Source organism: Zea mays, chromosome 1, assembly GCF_902167145.1.
Source record: "Zea mays cultivar B73 chromosome 1, Zm-B73-REFERENCE-NAM-5.0, whole genome shotgun sequence".
Taxonomy (NCBI): domain Eukaryota; kingdom Viridiplantae; phylum Streptophyta; class Magnoliopsida; order Poales; family Poaceae; genus Zea; species Zea mays.
This window is the reverse complement of record NC_050096.1, coordinates 11,244,136-11,260,829: the sequence shown is the minus strand read 5'-3', so window position 1 is coordinate 11,260,829 and position 16,694 is coordinate 11,244,136. Positions and strand designations below refer to the sequence as shown.

At 45.5% G+C, this 16,694-nt stretch overlaps 2 protein-coding genes across 2 annotated transcripts; one reads left to right on the top strand and one right to left on the bottom strand.

The window, feature by feature from the left end:
* Nucleotides 1-65: 65 nt before the first annotated feature.
* Nucleotides 66-6,751, bottom strand: LOC100277440 (uncharacterized). The gene is made up of 5 exons (NM_001367325.1): nucleotides 6,344-6,751; nucleotides 1,617-1,681; nucleotides 1,454-1,526; nucleotides 1,302-1,355; nucleotides 66-471 (listed from the first exon to the last, which is right to left on the bottom strand). The coding sequence occupies exons 1-5, from the start codon at nucleotides 6,606-6,608 to the stop codon at nucleotides 239-241; spliced, it is 690 nt and encodes a 229-aa protein (NP_001354254.1). The 5' UTR covers nucleotides 6,609-6,751; the 3' UTR covers nucleotides 66-238.
* On the top strand, nucleotides 6,621-11,939 carry LOC103631732 (uncharacterized). The gene is made up of 4 exons (XM_020540804.1): nucleotides 6,621-6,749; nucleotides 10,920-11,144; nucleotides 11,238-11,310; nucleotides 11,386-11,939. The coding sequence occupies exons 1-4, from the start codon at nucleotides 6,621-6,623 to the stop codon at nucleotides 11,937-11,939; spliced, it is 981 nt and encodes a 326-aa protein (XP_020396393.1).
* Nucleotides 11,940-16,694: the final 4,755 nt, after the last annotated feature.

Genomic DNA, 16,694 nt, shown 5'->3' with positions numbered 1-16,694 from the left:
GCGGAGGTAAAAAGGTTAGGCAAGTGATTTTCGGCATCGAATGCCCCAACAAATACTACAACAGCTGAACAAAGGATGAGGTGCTCCTCTTATTCGCAAAACTGTCACAGAAAGGTGTAGAATCATTAACATTAACAACACACTACCTTAGAAACATACATTTGCAGAGAAATAAACCCAAAAAAGGGCTCAGATTGAGGCATTTACAAGGCAACTAAACGTCACTCCATAAGGTGACTCATTTTCCCTGAAATTTCGACGACAAAAAGTTCTGGAACTTAGAAAATCCATCCATCGCATCCTGCGGAAGAGGGAGCGTGAAGGGAGGAAGAACACTTTGTCCAGCCTTTTGATCCTTAATCTCTGTAGCCAGTGGTAGCGCCAGTGCGGGCTGCTGCTTGTTTAGCGTCTCTATGATGTACGAGAAAGTCCCAAAGGTCAGGCAGCTCTGAATCAGAGTTTGCGGTGCACCTGAATTCAAAAAGATAACGAGATATTGATTTCGCACAACAATTAGTACACAATCATGGAACAGTACTGGATCATCATACCACAAGTCCACAACAATGAAAATAATAAGTGAGCAAAATGGAACAGCAGAACAGAGATAGCTCATGTATGCCATGAACATCAGCATAAACATTGGTTCCATAATTCAGAGGAAACAAATTCAATTGATTATGGAGAAGTTTGAAGGAGACTTCAAAGTGCACAATAGTTAACCATGACAACCATCAAGCTTGCAACTCGTGACACTTAGATATCATATAAGGCTGCATTTCTCCTCAACCATTGAATGTACAGAAACATCTAGCACAAGTTTACAACCAACTTCCTCTGGTCCATGGCATGCGACGTTTCTAATATTATAGCCCTAAAACTTAGTTATATACAGGGTTGCAATAAAAGATGTAAGTTATCATCGTTTTTTTAATAATATATTAGGCACTTTCACTTTTCATCAACGAACAAACTTGGAACTACAAAGAGCAAATGTTAAGAAAATGCGGAGAGCAAGTGCCTCCTAGCTGTAGCTCAGCATAAAAGCTATGACAATTGTAATCCTAGTCCTAGTCAGGATATGCATGAAGAGTGATTGGGGTTTTTTTCGTCACCGAACGCTGCCGGGTCAAGTAGGCGTAAAAAGGGAAATGGGGTGCGGAGGCGCCGAGGACAAGTCGCCTGTATTGTGTGTGTGAGAATGCGCAGTGGGGGTCACGATAACCACTGGCTGCCACACTGACACACTGTACATTAAAACAGTTCAAAGATATTAATTGCACTACTTCCCGTAACTTTACCTGGAAAGCTCAGCGCAAGGCCAGTGCAACAGCCTGCCACTCCTGCATTGATACCTGGAAATAAATGATTCACAAGTAAATGATCATCCTTTAGCATTTTATTGATCCGGAGGAATAGAAAGAAAACGAAAAAAACATTGACAAATACGGACCATCATCTTTTCCACGTAGTTTTCGCAAAGAGCAGGCTACCAAACTTTGTACGCCAGCAAGGACAGCAAATATCTAGAGCAACAAGTCCGATGTTCAACGTGAGATGTTGGTAAACAATAGGCTAACAGTGATAACCACTCATGAAAATGCATATCCTTATACCTTAGCAGACGAAGCAGCATCAGGAAATGATCCTTTAAAACCCTTCCTCATGACCAGACCTTTACCTGAATAGTTACCACAAATAGCAAAGCGGAGTGAGCTATGGGGTTAGCTAGACTTCACAGCAAATGATCAAGAAATGAAAACAAGGAAAACACAATCTGGCGCTAGAAACAGACACCAGCCCAGCAAGCACTTCTTAGAATACATGGTAGGTTAAAAGGTCCAGAATCCAGTAAGTCATGCAGACAGGAGCGGATCCACATCCCAGGGAGTGACTCATGTATCTCCATTTGCTCCAGCCCGAAATAGATAAGATAAAAGGGAAGAGAGTGACATCCGGTAGACTCAGCCCAGAACATGAGAAGATTCTAGATCTGCCCCTGCATAGTGCATACCATTTCTATTTTTTTTAATGTCTTCAAGAAAGAACATAAAATATCTTGATATAAGTATAATAAATTTTCTCCCTCCTAAGCACCCACAGGATCTAACATATACAGCAGAGAATATGTGGTTTAAGAAGAGGGATACAGATCCACTACCAGTACTAACACTAAAAAAGGCAAAAAGGGAGATTCATGGTCAAAGTTTCATCCAATGTGGTGATATACTTATCCACAGTCCACTACCAGTACTAACACTAACACAGATAAAAGCAAGACCATTTTGTGGACAGAAATTTATGGTCGGTTTCATCCAATGTGGTGATGACTGTAACATCAGGTAAAGGTCAAGGCCGGACCTTCGAGCGCGATGACGAAAGATTTGACCATTGTGGCGTCATCCCCTCCGGACGATGCGACGACAACTTGGTAGCTCATGATGTATTGTGTTGGGTCAGTGCTGCCGTTGTATTTGGGGTAGGTGCCTGCCCTGAAGTTGGCGGGCCAAGGTGATGCCTGGAGTTGCGGAGCCAGGGGGCTTCGCTCATCGAGGTAGTTGATCCCTTGGAAAGTGCGGAATGAAGGGCCCGCGCTGTGGTATGAATAGATCTCCGGCTGGGACGCGCTGCTGGAGGGGCGGTCCATGCTGCAAATTGTGCTGGCCTTCGCCCTGCATGAGCGCGATTTCTTGCTCGAGCTCCCGAGCTCTCTGCTCCTCGTCTCGTATCATCTGGCGCACCTTGGCCTGCGCGGTGACACGTTGGCGCTTGGCCTCGAGGATGTCTTTTTGCTTTTGGAGGTTGTGGTTCTTGATGCGCAGGGCCCGCAGCTGTAGCTGGTCTTCAGCTGAGATGCCGATGACTTCGTCGTCCTCTATTGCGTCTTCGCCTTCTGGTGGAGCGAAACCTGGTGGTGGTGCTTGCGGCACGCCTTCGGAGCTGCAGGTGCGTAAGGTGCCTTCGGGGGTGGGGTGCTCTTGGCGCTGTCTTTTGCTGACAGCTTCATCTTCGAAGGCCTCTTGGGGGGTGTTGTCCGCGAGGGCCTTGCCTTTTTTCTCAGCCAGCAGCGCTGCCTTTGCTGCTTCGTTGATGGATGGGGCTGCCTTCGAACTAGCTCGCTTGGGGGCCATCGCGGGTTGTTTTTCGTAGCACGAACGGTGGGCGCCAAATGTTGGAACTTGCTCTCCTGGGCAAGTAGATCCAACGGGAAAGTGGTAAGAGTACTGGCAAAGTTCGTCACGGGATGGCAATAGCTTTGTTAATCTGGCCTTACAAGGGCACTGTACGGGGGTATTTATAGGCACTCGAGTGACCACCCGTCCCTTATCAAGGACGTTTATGCCCTCGAGTACCCGGTTTATCCCCAGCATATTCTCGCGAGAGGAGGCTACAGACAATCATTACAGTAAAGGCCATTACAGACGCGGCTCGTAATACGCTTATCCGCGCGGGGCCCGTTACAATGGGCCGAATCTCGCATGGGCCTCCCGGTGCGATGAGGACGTGAGACTAGTAGACTTCGATAGAGCCTTCGTCTTGCAACGGAGAGGACGAAGGGGGTCCGCGCCGGTCTTCATCCAATCAACGCCTTCGGCTTGCTTGGGCGTGCTCTGTGGATAAGTCTTCGTCGAGTGACGAGGCGACGAAGGCATCGAGCGAAGGGTAGCGTGTTCGCCTTCGCCCCAACACAGTTGAAGGGTTAAGATCTTTATATATCAACATCTTTTTTTCTCATTTTTAAATCACAAGGTAACACTTATTTACCAGTCACTCTAAGCCCGACAGTCTCAAGAACAATGTTTTTCCGTTGCTTGCGTGATGATTTCAATTGTGCCTGCATGGCACATGTTGAACCATGTATGCATCTGAGGAGCCAAGGCAGGTTTGCTACAACTTTGCTAGCTGTTGCTACAACTTTGCACTACTATGCCATGGCTTAGGCTCCTGTATACCTATATTCAGAAATTTGCGGGGGGGGGGGGGGGGGGGGAGGTTGGCCTATATGTGGCTTCTGCACTGTGGGCTACACCTACAGATCGACCGAACACGTAATCAAGATAATTTATGGATTATTCAAGTGAATTATACCTCTGGTAGTATTTATTACAACCATTTATGTGGCTTAATATTATGGTCTAAAGAACAACTGCCTTTAAAATTCTATTAGTAAGCTGTGAGCTGGTGACTCAGATAAAAAAAATAAAAAAGTCCAAATTACTCCCCTCACCTATGGACAATGTTCACATAACCCTAAAGTATTTTTTTTGTTTATTTTACCCCTCCACTCCTTTGAGTTGGTTCACTTTACCCCTTAACAAACTTTGATTTTTTTTATTTCTTTATGTACAAACTGAGTTTTCGGTTCGAATTTTGTTGGCTAGTAGATAATACCATAATTTAACCTAAAAAATATTATTATTGTTTATAATTATTTTGATAGGTTAGGGATTAGATAAGATAATAACTTTAATGGTACCGAAAAAAATATAAAATAATGATAAAAAAAATCTTAACAATTTTTTTTCTAACATAAGTTATGATGTCCTCAATGACCTCAGAAAATATGAATTTGAATTTCAACTTGTACATGGAGAAATGAAAAGGACAAATTTTGTTAAAGGGTAAACTGAACCAACTCAAAGAAGTGAAGGGATAAAATAAACCAAAAAAATACTTTAGGGGGCTATATGAACTTTTATCCACAGGTGGGAAGTAATTTGGACTTTTTCCAATAAAAACTCAAAAGTGTCCAAATTGGTTTAGACAAGAGAATACAAATCAAGGTTTTGTTCGATTAGCTCTGTGTTGTGGTGATGCAGGCTAAGATACGAACAAAAGATATTGTCTGATTGGCATGAATTATGGTGTATGCTGTAGATAGATGGTGATATCATGGAAATCTGGCCTGCAATACACATCCACAACTGAATCCTCACGCTGCTGGACATAGCCATATGAAGCCTTAATTCATGTTTATGATTCATATTTATCCAACCTGATCATTAGCGTAGGCCCTCCACCCCCAATTGCTTAGGGCTGCAAGGAGACCCATTCTCGCAGACACAGCTAATTCTCCACCATGTAGGGCAGGTAGAATGACAAAGCAGCACCTAAAACACACTTACAGACATTCTTTCATTCAAAAATAGATCTAGCATATGAAACCTGTGCTAGAAGGAACCCACCAACTAAGTGTTCAATTATGAATTATGCACATACAATAAGTTGAAAACATATTGAATACAGATTGTCTGTATTTTGGGATTCTTCACTCTTTCAGATAGCACAAACGCCCATGCAACGCTCAAAGTCTCTGCCCAAGAGAGCAGATCAGCAGTTAAGTAATATCTTCCAGTAAGGGAAAAACTGACTCTGGAACAGTATTTCTTCATTTACAGAGTTGATATTACATTAATACATTTATTTGTAGTCCTTACCTGATTTGTGAATACAACCAACAGTAAACCACTGTACAGTTACATGGTCAGGACTCAGGAACTAGATCAAGTGAATAAAAACAGAGGATGATTTTTTACCCTGCATTTCCAAGTAAATTTACACATTCACTAAAACCAAATGGTTAAATTTCACATGGTTAGCCAAAAGAGTTCAAGAGGCATGTGCTGGCATGGGTGTAACTTAGGGTCCGTTTGGTTGGGAGCCACGGGAGCGAAGCCGTCCATTCCAGATTTCGAGAGTGGAGCGGCTCCATTCCACATTCTAAGAGTGGATTGGAATCGTTCCATTTTCTGGTTGGGCCCACTGTAAAGAGAGAGGGAGAAGTAGAACGGTGAGATTCCACCAATCTTTTCGAGCGAGCTCGTCCCGAATCTGATGAAAATATTCCCGATTTAGAATCGCTCCGCTCCATCCCGCTCCGTTCACTAAAATAGAGCGGCTCCATTCCACCTTGCTCCCCAACCAAACGGACCTTTAAAGTGTCCCGCTGGAGTCAAATCTCCTCTAAAATCTCTAGAAACTCTGACAGCATAGCATTAATCTAACAAGAGAAAAATCTAAAAGGTGAACTGTAGATAAATGTAAGCAATCCTAAGCAGAATTGTAAACTAAAGAGCACCACAGCACAAATATCTATCTGTCTACCCGCAGGGTGAACAATGTCCATAATAAACAACACTGCCAACTCCATTCGGGGGCCTAGAGTCGGGGAAACGTAACCAAATCCACACCAAAATCCTCATTCTTCTAGGTACGTACATGAGGCCTCGAAATGGCGCCACGACCACAAACTACCTCGCGATCCCTGATCTATAAACCCTAGCGCGAGATTCCATTCAAACGGGGCAAGCAAAGAGTGCAGACGACAAGCGCGTGGGTTTACCGTATCCGACAACGGCGCCGACGAGGGATCCCGCGGCGGACTCCCAGGCGAAGCGGAGGAGGCACACCCCGGGGGCCGCGGTGGCCGCGGCCAGCGGGCTCGGGTTCCGCGACACCGCGAGGCGAGTCAGGATCGGGTTAGTGGTGGCGCCGGGGCGGCGAGCACTAATCCCCTGCGGAGGAGACTCGTCGGTGTCCGACTCCGTGGCGTCTCCGTCGGAGAAGGGCTCGTCCTCCGGCCTTGGGTCGCCGCCGCCGCCCACCATGGCCGCCGCGTTATGGTGTTCGTGTTCGTGTTCGCGCTCGTGCGCCTAGCGCGCGGCTCGTCACGATGGCCTGGTGCCCTGGTGGGTGGCTGGGTGCACGGCCACCGCGCACTGTCCGTGTGCCGCACAGCCTGCGTGCGAGTGAGGTGGGCCACTAGCGACACGTGCACTAGTAGGATCCTCTGTGACTAACCGTCTAATTGGTTGCCCGTATCATCACATCTTGGACTACCACGTGTATCTGATATTAGGCTGTCTTCAACAGTTATCATATCTCATCTCTTATTTTAAAATTCACTCTATAAATAGTGTAATTTACAGTAAAAATATATTATTTTACACGATCTTTTGTGGACAGCCTTATTTTAGACTGTGTATTTAGTTTCTAGAAGTAGAATCCCAAAATCCAAAGTGGGATAGATATTAAGAGACATATAGATACGAGCATTTGTTGAAACTAAACCCAGGTTCAACAATGTTACACTCAGCTTTTTTGGTGTAGTTGTGGCTACGGCTGAATTTTTTTAACCTAACGTTGCTATAGGTTGAACTGCAATACAGACAGTTGCAGTCGTTTTTAGCTAAAACGACCAACTTCACTATTTCCAACAGTGTCCTCCTAAATTTTATCCTTTACCCAAATATTCTCCATTATTTATAGTATCCTCTAAAAAATTCCATCCTCTATATATTCAATATCTCCAACTATGCACTCTAAATTTCGTCATACCATACAATGGATGAGACTGAGAAGGCTCATTTATTGCCGATGTGCTTAATGATTTCGTCCCTGTTGCAGCCTCGTGAAACGTAAAACTAGGGGCGCTCGATTTCTTGAAAGCGCGTGTGAGTTTTTTTAACGATTCTTCCATCCCCTTAGGTATTGGTTTAAGTCGCCCCTCTATTAATTTATATACTTTCTAAAGGATTAGACGTCCCCCGTGGTACTTACAGCTATGGCTTGAGGCGAAGGCACTAGGGAAAGCAAGGCTTATCTCCCCTCTTGTCTTGCGATCTTTTGGTGGCGGTTCACTGTGAGGCCTTGTTCGCTTAGGCTGGGAACAGTCTGGATTGGAAAGAAACCCACTTGGATTGGACCCCCATGGATGAAATCCCGGCCCACCTAGTAGCAGTGTTCGTTTAAACCCGCTCGGGCGTGAACCCCAGCCCACCCCGGCCGTTTCCACCTCAGCCCGACCGGGATACAGACCTCGTCCCTTCGGTGTGGAAAGAACCCTCGCCTCTCGTTGGCGGCGCGCGAGGCAGCTCCAGCGGGCTTCGAGACGGATCTGCAGCGGGCTTCGAGACGGAGGCGCTCCGGCAGCTGCAGCGGGCTTCGAGACGGAGGCGCTCCGGTAGCTATGGCGACGTAGACGGAGGCGCTCCGGAAGCTGGTACGGGACGAAGGCGACTACGACACGATCTGGCGGTGGCTTCTTCACCTGCTGACCAGCGTCTCGTGGATCCCTTCGGTGGCTACTTCTCGCCGGTACTCACGCCTTTCTCCTCCACCTCCTCATCAAACTCCTCTAATTCCTCTATCAATTTATCGATCTTCAATTTATCGATCTTCACAACAGTAGCTAGTATGGATCTGTCTGCCCATACAGATGGTTGCTACGATCTGCTGGGTCTATTGCCAACACGCAGGGCTCTGCATGTAGCTAGTATGGATCTTCACGAAGGGCTCTGCATGTATCAAGAGGATGGATGGCTCGCGAAGAAAAAAACACGCAGGGAACAGCTGGAACGCGCCATTTCGTGATAGCGCTTTCTGAACTTTTTGCAGGGAACAGGATGGCCTAAGTTTAGTCCGTGTCTTAATTAAATGTTTAAATATCAATTAAAAATATTAATGGGTTTGCTTTGCCAACAAACAATGGTCGTTTCGCTTTGATCTTGGATTAGAACACTTGTTCTTCAGTAGTAGTTATTTGATGATGACAGTAAATGCAGATCTGATATGAGAAGAAGGGATGACATAAATTTAAGATATTATGAATCGAACAGTAGTAGTTATTTGTTTGTATGGACAACGGCTTCAACGAGGCGGCACTGGAGAGCATCATTTAGGCTCTATTTGCTTTCAAGTTTCTGTTTTTGTCTAAATTTCTGCACTCCAAAACATTTTCTTCCAAGTTTCTGTTTGGGACCATCTGTTTTAAGAAGTGTTGGACCTTCAATTTATTATAACAAGTGTTGGACCTTCACTTCATACCATATATCACCATTGGTTTGTAAGACTGGGTAGCGAGTGAGGTTGTAGCTTGCTACCAATGCTCTCTTCTCATTGTAGTTAGCCTGATTGGTTTACTCGTGTATTTAGTAGCCTCCCCTGATTGGATTTGTTACTTGCACTGGAACTCTATGTAAGAGGGTAAATAAAGAAAGTCACATATTCACATGGCTGCATGTATTATATTTGTAGATGTATTTTTAACAAAAACCTATTATATTTCTAGATTATTCCTGCACCGGTTCGAGTTGGAGAAGACGAACTTCCACCGTCTTGGGATCCAATATCCTCTCCATTAGGTACTTGTTATATTCTAAATGTTTTTCTTACATCCTTTTTCGCTTATGTTGGTGTTTATTTTCTGCAATGAATTTCTTTTTAGTTAGCAATGGATGTGGCATTAAGTGATCACCTTAGGAAGAGGAGAGATGAGGATGATGATGATATGATGCTGTTTGTTTTACCTATGCTACATATGTTGGGTTCTAGTTCCAACACAGTAAGGAAAAAAATGCAAAGGAATACATCAAAATTAAGTGGCGAAGAACATGTTCAGGAGTTGCTGCAAGGTCATGTGAAGAACTGTCGGGTAGCGTTCAGGATGGAGCCTGAAATTTTCAAATCATTGGCGAATTATCTTAGAAGGGAGAGGCTAGTTCGTGATACCAGGATTAAGGTCGAGGAAAAGCTAGCATTCTTCTTATACATGCTCAGCCATAATGCCTCATTTGAAGACCTAATAGAAGAATTCGGGCATAGTGGTGATACATATCATCATCACATAAAGCATTTCTTTGACCTAGTTGTTCCTATCCTCTCCAAGCAATTCCTGAAGCCACCAAATCCTAATCATGTCCATCAACAAATTGAAAGGAATCCTAGGTTTTATCCCTACTTCAAGGTGATTACATGGACTATTCCATGTTGTGTCAATAATTATTATTTTCCTTCCAATGTTTAGAAATTCATGTGTAGTTTTTTCTATGCAGAATTGCATTGGCGCAATCGATGGCACTCATGTGCCTATATCGATATCACCAGACAAAGCCGCTCCATTTAGGAATAGAAAGGGCAGTCTTACTCAAAATGTAATGGTAGCATGTGATTTTGATCTCAATGTAACTTTCATATCTACTGGGTGGGAGGGGTCTGCGACAGATGCTAGAGTTCTTAGAGCTGCAATGAACAGTGGCTTCCAAGTACCCCCGGGGAAGTTTTATTTAGTAGATGGTGGTTATGCCAACACACCATCTTTTCTTGCCCCATATCGTGGAGTCAGGTATCATTTGAAGGAATATGGTGCAGGTCGCCGAAGACCTCAGAACTACAAGGAGATCTTCAACCATCGCCATGCAGTGTTGAGGAATCATATTGAGAGGGCCTTAGGAGTTATAAAGAAACGCTTCCCCATTCTTAAAGTTGCCACATTTCATAAAATAGAAAACCAAGTGAAGATACCGGTAGCCGCTGCCGTGTTGCACAACATTATTCGATCTCTCAAAGGAGATGAACAATGGTTAGAAGATCAACAAGAAAATGTTCAAGGCAATGTTGTTGACCTTCCAGATGGAGATCAAAGCAACGATCAGGGCAATGAACAAGGCAACAATCTTAGAGACACAATTGCACAACAAATGTGGACCGATTATCAACAACATAGAAATAATTAGTGGTGCATTCAAATAGGATTTAATGTTATAGGGATTGTAATAATTTATGTTTAAAATTTAGTATGCTTTAGCCTTATTAGTATCATGTTCTAATTATGCTCATGTTATAAGTTAACATGGTTGGAAGGGGGTCTCCAAGATTAAACATGTTTGGAAGAGGGTCACCGAGATTAAACATGCTCTTATCCAAAGGTGCACAAAAGAAAAAATCTCCTACAGTTGCTGCTTCAAAGACACATGGAGGCTCTCCGAAAGGTATACATGTTGGTTCTTTCTAATTTGTCTTGGTTCTTTCTTATGTTGCTTATGTGCTGATTTGTAGGGAAAACAAGAGCAAATTGGAATTCTATGTTAGAGAAGACCCTTGTTGACTTGTTACATGAACATAATACTCCTGAATATAAGGGTAACAATGGTTGGACACCTGATGCATGGAACAAGATTGCTAAGGAATTTCAAGAGAGGGAAAGATATGCAGGTTTCTCAAAAGTTCAAATTCAAGAAAAGGAAAAAGAGTTAAAGAGAGATTACAAGATGTTGAAAGATGCAAGAAAACAAAGCGGGGTTTCTTGGGATGAGAGGAGGTGTATGATTCAAGCTGATCCACAGATATGGGACAACATAATCAAAGTAAGTTTATTTCTCCAATGATCGTTACATTTCATAGTAGCGTATATGAAATAATTTCTTTTAGTAAATAAGTTGTTTGACTTTATTGTGCAGTCATTTCCAAAGGCTAAGAAATTTCGCAACAAATCTTTCCCTCTCTTTGAAGCTTTGGGAGACCTACATGATGGTTAGTTTCACCATGTCACATCTATGCTTGTTTACCATGTTGTACTATTCCTTGCACTAAAACTTCTATGTACAGGCAATACTGCTGAAGGGACCTACAACTTCACTTCTACTCAACCAAATGGTCCAGATCTCACACAAATTGGGACTGGAGATGTTCCTATCAACGTAGAAGACCATGAAGATGTGAGAGAGCTTCTAGCAGACCACGAACAAAATGAAGTAGAAGACAGAGTGTATGAAGTTGAAGGAGTGGATGTAAATGATGATAAACAAGATAAAAGACCAAAAAGGACTATTGTTGTTTCAAGGAATGAAGAAGAAAAAGGACCAAAGAGACAAAAGAAGAGTTCCAACATAGAGGTATTGATGGAGAGGTACCTAGACATTAGAAGCAAACAAGCTGAAGATGAAGCAACACTATTAGCAAGAGAAAGGGAGGCAAGAGGAGGTGATGACTTCTCAATTAAGAATTGCATATCAGTTCTAAACACATTGGAGGTCACCAAGGAGGAGAAGGTCAAAGCCTTTAAGGTGTTCAAGGACCCTGATAATCGCCAAATTTTCTTGAGTGCATGCAATGATGATAGAGAGGCTGCATTGATGTGGTTGAGGGACGAGATGGCTTAGCAGGTATACCTAAGGTTAATTGCATATCCTAACTCGATTTTGCATGATAAGGCCATGAATTCTGCACAATAAGTATACAGATGATATGATAGCTCATGAGTTGTCTAGTTTTATACCTTAGTCTCGTTGCATGATAAGGGCTTGTTTAGTTTTATCTTTCTTTGCAATTTGCACTCAACTAAGTGATTGTGCATAGTAAATTCAGAGAAGCAACCGAACAACTTCGAAGGATTGGCATCTTTCATATTTTGACCAAGCTCAGTCAAAGTTTCATGTTTCCATGATATAGTTGCATGAACTTCATTTTGCAGTACTGTTGTTTCATAACTTTTAACATTTCGAACCAGAATAGCATTCTTAGAATATATAAATGTTGCTTTATATGTCATGAGCTCACCTAATGTCATGAGATCGCGCCTAACTGCAAATATTCTTTTCCTGATGCCATTTTCTATAATAGCTAGTTAGCATTGTTTGTAGCATTGATCTTAAACATTAACTTGTCTTATCTGTTAGCTCGAAGTACACTATTATATGGTTTAAACTTGTCTTGTATATTACCTTAGCATTTTACATGTCTCATTTTTGAACTTTGTACTCTGAAGAACGATTACAATTTGGGATGCAAAAGCTAATTCATTGGTGTTTCTCACATACAGATCGTTGGTAAGATGATGGCTAGATGTGGCTGGAGTTGCTAGAGAGATGAGAAGGTCTAGACCAGTTGGACAACGATCTTATAGATGATGAAATGCCAAACTGTAACTGGTTTTGGTGCATGCCAAACTATAACCGGTTCTGCACGTTCTGGTGCATGTTAAACTGTGTGTGGCTAGTGGTTCTGGTGCATGTTAAACTGTACACGTTTTGCTTATATTCTAAACATTCTGGTGCATGAAGTGATATGAACGTTCTGGTGCATCTTAAACTCTATAAGTTACTGTTACTGTTATAATAAAATTATTCTGTTGACCTCTTGTACAAGTTACTGTTACTGTTATAATAAAATTATTATGTACAAGTTACTGTTACTGTTATAATAAAATTAAACTGCGTTCAAAATAATTTTGTTCTGGTGCATTAAGTTACTGTAACAAGTAATTTTGTTACTGTTGTTTACTGTATGGGCTAACCAAACAAGAAGTGTCATTGTTGTTTCCTGTATGGACTAACCGAACAAGTAAAAAGGAGACAGGGAATTAATGGACAGGGAATTAAACCACACAGGGGAAAAAATGACGGCAGGGGATCCACTCAATCCACGTCTGGATTAATTCCACTTGTGGATTATAACCACGACTACCGAACATAGCCTGAAGAGTGAAAGGAACTTCTGCTTCGCCTCACGAATCTGACGTGATGTCGTTGCATTTCCTCGTCTAATTAGTTCATGAGTTCCTTGAGTTGTTGCTGCTCGTCGGCCTAAGGATGTTGTCCTAAGAGATGTTGGTGCGATCCTTAAAACCAGCAATCGCAATCGATCTCATAGATTTGAAGCTTCTGTCTCCAGTAGAGTTGCCAAAAAATATGTTGACGCCTTCTAGGGCCAAATACCCTTAAACCCTAAGGCCCACGTGTGGCGCGCAGAAACCTTGGGGTTGGCATAGCTTTACTGAACTGTCCGGTGTGAAGTACTGCGTGGTGTGGTAATAAACTTTGGAAAAACCTAGATCCCGTCTCCCGAGAATTAAAGAGGGACCTTGTCGGGGAGGATAAATTCTAGGGTTGCTTTAGAGTCGGTATGCCACCCAAAATGTATATGTCGACGTAGAGCTAGAGAGAGGTGAAGATTAGAGTTTAGAAGACTAAAACTAGGGCTAAAACTAAAGAATGTTATAAATATAATATAAAAGAATTAATGTAGATTGATTTTGGTGCCCTCAATCTCCCTCCACCCTTCATATTTATATATGGGAAAGGTCTAGACCTTGTCCAGTTAAAATCCAACAAATCTCGTGAGAAATCAAGGAGTTTTCGGACTCATCTAACACTGGTGTCGATTGTTCGGGACATGGACATTTCGTTGCGTGTCCAACAACAGCAACAATGCTCACCTTGGTGGGTGCAACTTGGGTGCCCTACCAAATTAGGTGCTTAACAGAAAGCAAAGAAGTGAGAAGTCATAAGCAGATCACAGGTGCTGCTGTACATCCTAATCCCCTTCACGACTTCACGCAAACATTACAAGTTTAAGCACGTGATCTAATTTAAATGACATATTGTTTTCGAATATTTGTCGTCCGCTAGTTCATTTTTGAACTAAACCGCAAAAAATAAAAAAAAACGAAGAAACGAGAATCTTCAGCGTGACATAGCACTAGCACTGGATGGGTTTAGAAACTGACTTATGCCTGGTTGAGTACAAGCATACCAATTAAAAGCATATCGTTGTGATCGCTCCCTCCCAAATGGTCGTTCGATTTTTTGACACACGGTGACACTGTAAAGTTGTTTGCAGGTTGTCTATTGGTAATCATATATTCTATTATTTTTTATTTTAAAATAGTGTAGTTTACAGTTGTCGGGGACCATAATTAGGGGTACCCCCAAGACTCCTAATCTCAGCTGGTAACCCTCATCAGCACAAAGCTGCAAAGGCCTGATGTGTGCGATTAAGTCAAGGCTCGGTCCACTCAAGGACACGATCTCGTCTCGCCCGAGCCCAGCCTCGGGCAAGGGCAGCCAACCCCGCAGGATCTACATCTCGCCCGAGGGTCCCCTCAAGCAACGGACACACCTTCGGCTCGCCCGAGGCCCGGTCTTCGCCTAGAAGCAACCTTGGCCAAATCGCCACAACGACCGACCGTATCGCAGGAACATTTAATGCAAAGGTGGCCTGACACCTTATCCTGACGCACGTCCTTCAGTCGACTGAGCCAAAGTGACCGCAGTCACTTCGCCGCTCCACTGACCAGTCTGACAAGAAGATAGCGCCGCCCGCGTCGCTCCGACTGCTGTGCCACTCGACAGAGTGAGGCTGACAGCGGCCAAGTCCGGCCTCAGGCGCCATAGGAAGCTCCGCCCCGCCCGACCCAGGGCTCGGACTCGGGCTCGGCCCCGGAAGACGACGAACTCCGCCTCGCCCGACCCAGGGCTCGGACTCGGGCTCGGCCCCGGAAGACGACGAACTCCGCCTCGCCTGACCCAGGGCTCGGACTCGGCCTCGGCCCCGGAAGACGACGAACTCCGCCTCGCCCGACCCAGGGCTCGGACTCGGCCTCGGCCTCAGTCGACGGTCTCCGTCTCGCCCGACCCAAGGGCTCGGACTCGACCTCGACCTCGAAAGACAGACTCGACCTCGACCTCGGAGGAGCCTCCGCCTCGCCCTACCCAGGGCTCGGACCGACCATGTCACAGGAAGGGCCATCATTACCCTACCCCTAGCTAGCTCTGGCTACGGGGAACCAGACCGGTGTCCCATCTGGCTCGCCCCGGTAAAACAAATAATGATGGTGCCCCGCGTGCTCCATGACGACGGCGGCTCTCAGCCCTCTTACGGAAGCAAGGAGACGTTAGCAAGGACTCGACAGCCCCGACAGCTGTCCTTCCGCAAGGCTCCAGCGCTCCTCCGACGGCCACGACATCACACGAACAGGGTGCCAAAACCTCTCCGGCTGCCACGACAGCATGTACTTAGGGCACTAGCTCTTCTCTGCTAGACACGTTAGCACACTGCTACATCTCCCATTGTACACCTGGACCCTCTCCTTACGCCTATAAAAGGAAGGTCCAGGGCCCTCTGACAGAGGGTTGGCCGCGCGGGGAAGGACGGGACGGCGCGTGCGTAAGCCTCTCGCTCCCTCCCGCGCGGACGCTTGTAACCCCCTACTGCAAGCGCACCTGACCTGGACGCGGGACAAACACGAAGGCCGCAGGTTTCCCCTTTTGTGCCTGTCTCCCTCCGGCTTTTCCCCCCTTCGCGCTCCGTCTCGCGCCGACCCATCTGGGCTGGGGCACGCGGCGACAATTTACTCGTCGGTCCAGGGACCCCCCGGGGTCGAAACGCCGACAGTTGGCGCGCCAGGTAGGGGCCTGCTGCGTGTTGACGAACAGCTTCCCGTCAAGCTCCAGATGGGCAGTCTCCAACAACCTTTCTGGCCCGGGACGGTGCTCCGTTTCGGGAGTCTTGAGTTCATGTCCCTCGACGGCAGCTACGACATGATACTCCTTCCCCCACCGCGCGACAGCGACAATGGCGGCCGACAACCCGCTCGCCGACGGTGGAATCGACGACGTCTTCCCCACGTGGCGGAAGAACAACGTTCGGGTTTGTCCCGTCGCCTCCCCCGCCGACGGGGGAGGAGGCGGGGCAACCAAGGCCAAGCAGGAGGCGGCACCTCGTCGGCTGTCGAGCGAGTCGACGGCGCCGGTGCCCCAACGGGGAACACGTCGGGCATCGACTTCGCGTCTGAGACGAAGACGAGCACCGTCTCCCCGCAACACGCCAACTCCAAGCGGATGGATGACGCCAGCACACTCGCAAAAGACTTGCTGGGCGTCACCCTCGTACCTGAGACGACGGTGCAGTCTGCCCTTGACGTGACTTCGTCACCGCCCGTCGACCAAGAGGTACCGACCGATTCCCATCTCATGCCTTGTGGATTCAGCCTCGACCCACCAAGCGACTTCGCTTCGGTGGACGCTTTCATAGAGGCGAGTCCAAATCCTCCGGGGTACGGTATGCGGTCACCCTGGGACCGGCTGACAGCCGTCTCGACCTACAGGCCCTCGGGTTCCGAGGAAGATGACGAGCCC

Excerpts from the sequence above, each read along its gene's own strand:
- LOC100277440 (NM_001367325.1), bottom strand. The coding sequence starts at position 6,608 with ATGGTGGGCGGCGGCGGCGACCCAAGGCCGGAGGACGAGCCCTTCTCC. Across the intron at positions 1,356-1,453 it reads ACTACGTGGAAAAGATGATG|GTATCAATGCAGGAGTGGCA; the intron begins GTCCGTATTTGT and ends ATTTATTTCCAG. Across the intron at positions 472-1,301 it reads CCTTGCGCTGAGCTTTCCAG|GTGCACCGCAAACTCTGATT; the intron begins GTAAAGTTACGG and ends TTTTGAATTCAG.
- LOC103631732 (XM_020540804.1), top strand. The coding sequence starts at position 6,621 with ATGGTGTTCGTGTTCGTGTTCGCGCTCGTGCGCCTAGCGCGCGGCTCG. Across the intron at positions 6,750-10,919 it reads GCCGCACAGCCTGCGTGCGA|GGTAACAATGGTTGGACACC; the intron begins GTGAGGTGGGCC and ends CCTGAATATAAG. Across the intron at positions 11,145-11,237 it reads TATGGGACAACATAATCAAA|TCATTTCCAAAGGCTAAGAA; the intron begins GTAAGTTTATTT and ends TTTATTGTGCAG.